Below are 4,693 nucleotides of genomic sequence, written 5' to 3'. Positions count from 1 at the left end.
TTTTTCTCCTTATTTTTTTCGGATATTTCATTATTTGTATTTCATTTTCTCTTATTTTTTTCTTTTGCACAGTCTAAAAAGAGTATGCCAGACCTACATTCCACTGCTTGTTGTATGTCATATAACTTGTACGTGACAAATAAAATCTTGAATCTTGAATCTTGAGGTTGATGAAGCCATCAAGTGCATCTTGTTTAAAATAGTTGCCAGTAAATAAATGTTGTTATTTAATTCTTATCCATGTGTTTTTTTTTTTTTTTTTTTTTCAAGAGCGTCTTGTACCTTTGGAGATGGCAGAGACAATATGCGGTTGTCTACGAGTATTGTCCAGTGTCATCGCAGGACAGTCCATAGTTGTGGTTACAATGAATGGTAAGAAGAACTTTATGGCTTTGGGTGGGGGTCACTTCTGTAGAAGTGTCTGCAGAATTTCACCCACTGCTATTTGCTGATCACACCTCGTATATACTCCCTCTCACTTTTCGTCACAATTATGCACATATACAAATCATGAATATGTTACATTCATACATGTTACATTGTGCAAGAAATTTTCTTTATCATGGCTGGAAATCCATAGGTGTCCATAGGTTGTGTGTTGATCAGATTGACTGGGCCCACCTATGTGGAGGAAAACAATTAACATTTGTTTGAATGGGGATAGTTAATTTGCCTGACAAAAGTGTGACTTCCAATAGAGTGCCTTACAAAATGTTTGTAGAAGTGTCCTCCTGATCCATCCTTAGTCAAAGGTTCCCATATCAATTGTCAGAATGACACAGTTACGTCTGTCAGAATTAACTCTGTGTATATATTTCCTTCTTTTTCCAGGGCGATATGATCTCAGATTGCCTCAGATTAGATGCAAAGCATGTGAAGCCACTTGGATTCCTGCAGTGGATGACCTGATCCATAATGACTACTGGCCTGCCACTTCTCACTATTCAACTGTGTACGCAACAGATGTCCTTTTTTCTTTTGAAGAGATGAAGGTGACTGCACCAGGGATGTCTAGCCAAGCATTTCTTAGAATGCTGGATCAACGCACTGTTCGCGTTGGCCGTGTAAGTATTCGTGGTAATAATGAGTATGAGTGAAGTCTACACATTGTTTATTTCCTTTGATATGTATTCTAAGGAGTGGTTACGAAGTTAGTACAAACATCCCAAAATGTATCCATTTAGAACATTTTACGTCAGTGTAGTATATTGTTTAATTTTGACCCATTTTACTGTTCTCTTTTGTTCTCTTTTACTGAACTTTGAAACAGAGCGGAAACATCACAGCAGACAGCTTCCAGAAAAGCTTCTTGGAGTGGGAAGCTGTCCGATTCGAAGTGGACAAATTATGCCAGGAGGACCACTTTGACTGCCCAGCGTGCAGCCCAGACATGCTTGCAGTATCTGTTGATGGAAACCATAAGCACTACAGATTCAAGAGTGCAGCAAGGTACTGTGTGTGCATTGACGGTCCATTACTTTGAAAGTAACTGCTGTGAATTGAAAATCATATGAATATTAAGTTAATATGTATTTCTTTTATTTATATCAGAGGGAAAAGCCATCTTTGATGGCGTGTTCATCGTGAATGATGGTGATGTCGCAAGATTCGTGGACTATGTCCATACCTCAACCAGTCATATAAACTTACACAACTTCACTATATTTAACTATAAAACACCACGTCCTACAGAGGACTTTGTTTGAACAAGTTTGGACTGTTAACCATCTTCCATGTTTTAGGTCTTTGGAAGAGGTGTCTGTGGAGGGCAATGGTCAGCAGCGTGTGAAACGTCTCAGAAGTCCTCAGGAAAAACGGACAAGGAGGGCCTGGAACTCGCTGTATGTCGTCATGGTGTTCTCCTTCGTGCCCTCAATATGTTCAGGGGGGAGATTTTTGCCTACCCCCTGTACCTCCAAAAGCAAATGGCCTGTAAGCCAGTTAGATTTTTTGCAATGGATGTGGCATGCAAGTACTGGCCTTATCTCCAGAGAGTGACAGAGAAATGCCCTGAGCTTCAGGATCTCCTCACCATGAGGCCATTTATTTCTGTTTTTCATGCCAAAGCTCATGATTTCAAATGTGTGGTAAGAAAAAAATGATTGTCCATGACATTTTATTTCCCTGAAATCCTGCATAAGATTGTTGCCACTTAGGTTTTTTAAAGGTAAAACGGAGTGGAGCATATCAGGAGGGGGCTGGTTCGACTCTTGGGGAAGAGGTGGAGCAGTGCAACGCCTTCCTCTCGAGGATTGCTGTAAGACAAAGCACATGTCAAAAGCAGGTAAGGTAACCAGTAAATTTTGATTCTGATGACATGGGTGAGCCACTTTGAGCTCATGCATATATGCTGACTCTGAAAATATAAAGCTCAGAATATTCAACACAAATGGATGGATCGATTACAATACCATCATCCTATTTTATTTGACGTGAGGATAAGGAAGGGCAGTGCGATATAAAAAATACACATCAGAGTACGATTCGCCTACTGTCCTGCCATAGTACTCTATGCCATTTAAATACTGTCCTGCGCCACTGTTTCATGCTATTTCTTCACTATCCTGTGCTATTTACCTAACCCTTTTATGGGACAGTAATCAAATGGCACAAGACAGAAGATTAGTACTATAATACTGTACTGTAAGTTATTATCTCTGAAAAGTTTGTGATTCAAGTCTGCACAGTTTCTTCTCCTACTGCTACTGGAAAGAAGGGTGATAATCTCTTATTTTTTATTTTTGCAGGACACATGCTGACGATCATGGCCATGCGCTGGAACCAACAAAAGTTTGACAACTTGGCTTCTACCCATGCCCGCCGATATCGGAAGGTAAAGACACCAGTTTTCCCTTATGCAAAATGCATAGCGATGTTGTAAAATAATGTGGCATATATCACAAAAATATAGAGAACACAATTATCCAGATATTTTTCAATATATTCAGTATTAATTATACAGATGGTTGCATGTGTAGTGTCAATTGTATTTTTTAGTGTCTTGATATAAAATATTAAATGTTCATATCACATATATTGATAGTCCACGTATATACGAATATACTGTACAGTATATTTAATTAGTGTTGTATGTGGTTTCCTAATAGTGAAGGTACTTCACAATCCTTAGCAACAATAGTCAAAGTGGTAGATGCTGATGTTGCCGCTGTTGCCAGCCAAATTGAGGAGCTGGTGGCAAGTGTTAGGAGGAGGTCCCAGCATCTTTATAAGGATAGTGACGGATGCAAAGGACATGCACAAATCCGCCGAAAGATCAGGGAGGAAAAGTCAAGTCAAGTCAAGTCATCTTTATTTATATAGCGCTTTAAACAAAAAAAGATTGCGTCAAAGCAATTAATTAGACATTATTAGGAAAAACAGTGTGTCAATAATACAAAATGACAGTTAAAGGCAGTTTCATCATTGAATTCAGTGATTGTCATCATGCAGCTCAATTCAGTTTAAATGGTATCTGTGCAATAATTTTGCAATCAAGTCAACGATATCGCTGTAAATGAAGTGTCCCCAAATAAGCAAGCCAGAGGCGACAGCGGCAAGGGAACCAAAACTCCATCAGTGAGAGAATGGAGAAAAAAAAACCTTGGGAGAAAACCAGGCTCAGTTGTGGGGCCAGTTCTCCTCTGACCAGACGAAACCAGCAGTTCAATTCCAGGCTGCAGCAAAGTCAGGTTGTGCAGAAGAATCATCTGTTTCCTGTGGTCTTGTCCCGGTGGTCGTCTGAGACAAGGTCTTTACAGGGGATCTGTCTCTGGGGCTCTAGTCCTGGTCTCCGCTGTCTTTCAGGGCTGTAGAGGTCCTTTCTAGGTGCTAATCCACCATCTGGGCTGGATACATACTGGACCCGGGTGACTGCAGTGACCATCTGACTTGGATACAGACTGGATCTGGTGGCCACGGTGACCTCGGAATATAAGAGAGAAACAGACTAATATGAGCGTAGATGCCATTCTTCTAACGATGTAGCAAGTACATCGGGTGTTATGGGAAGTGTTCCCGGTTCCGGTTTACCTAACCGGGAACTTTTCCACTACAAAATCTTAAATTCTGTAGTGGAAAAGTATAACACCTTGGTTCCTAATGCAGCTAAAAAACTGACATTGGACACCATTCTGTCTGACAAGATTGTTTGGCCATGGCAGCTTACACACGGTGGTATGTACACAATTCCGTTGACTATGTGAAATAGTCACATAGTGGAACAAAATCTTTCATGCCTCAATTGTAACCCCAGAAAATCTTTAAATACTAATCTTAAATACAACCGACTTATGTTTCATCTATGTATTCCAGACTCTGTAGATCTAAGTACAAAGAGGAAGGCATTCGACATTGTGATGGCAGTAAGGAGACTTGAGGAGGAGAAGAGGATTCTTATTGCAGAGATGAACAAGCATTGGAAGTCTCTTTGTACCCGTGCAGACACCCTGAAGTAGATCTCATCCCAGCTTTCTAATGTGACATCAGGTATGTATTTGTTATACTTGCCATACATTACAATATTTCTGAATGTTTCTAATTAATAAAGGCTCAATGTGTTTTAACGTGTAAGGTGAGACGTGGGGCCTGCTTCAAGATGCTATCCGAGGTCTACAGAGCTTGACGATGAAGAACAAGCAAGCAAGCAACAGCCTGGCAAAGCATGCAAAGAAATGTTATGTTTAAGTTCTGACTA

At 40.2% G+C, this 4,693-nt stretch overlaps 1 protein-coding gene across 1 annotated transcript; it reads left to right on the top strand.

Annotated features, from left to right (window-relative positions):
- Nucleotides 1–290: 290 nt before the first annotated feature.
- On the top strand, nucleotides 291–4,454 carry LOC122142195. The gene is made up of 5 exons (XM_042751895.1): nucleotides 291–372; nucleotides 832–1,064; nucleotides 1,271–1,449; nucleotides 1,743–1,879; nucleotides 4,312–4,454. Exons 1-5 carry the CDS (start codon nucleotides 291–293, stop codon nucleotides 4,452–4,454), a joined length of 774 nt encoding a protein of 257 aa, XP_042607829.1.
- Nucleotides 4,455–4,693: the final 239 nt, after the last annotated feature.

The sequence above is a fragment of the Cyprinus carpio genome, chromosome B24 (genome assembly GCF_018340385.1).
Source record: "Cyprinus carpio isolate SPL01 chromosome B24, ASM1834038v1, whole genome shotgun sequence".
NCBI classification, from domain to species: Eukaryota; Metazoa; Chordata; class Actinopteri; order Cypriniformes; family Cyprinidae; genus Cyprinus; species Cyprinus carpio.
Note: the sequence above shows the minus strand (reverse complement) of the source record. Positions and strands in the feature narration are given on the sequence as shown.

Coding starts and splice junctions, on each gene's coding strand:
- LOC122142195 (XM_042751895.1), top strand. CDS start 291: ATGGCAGAGACAATATGCGGTTGTCTACGAGTATTGTCCAGTGTCATC. Junction 373..831: donor AGTTGTGGTTACAATGAATG/GTAAGAAGAACT, acceptor TTCTTTTTCCAG/GGCGATATGATCTCAGATTG. Junction 1,450..1,742: donor AGATTCAAGAGTGCAGCAAG/GTACTGTGTGTG, acceptor TCCATGTTTTAG/GTCTTTGGAAGAGGTGTCTG.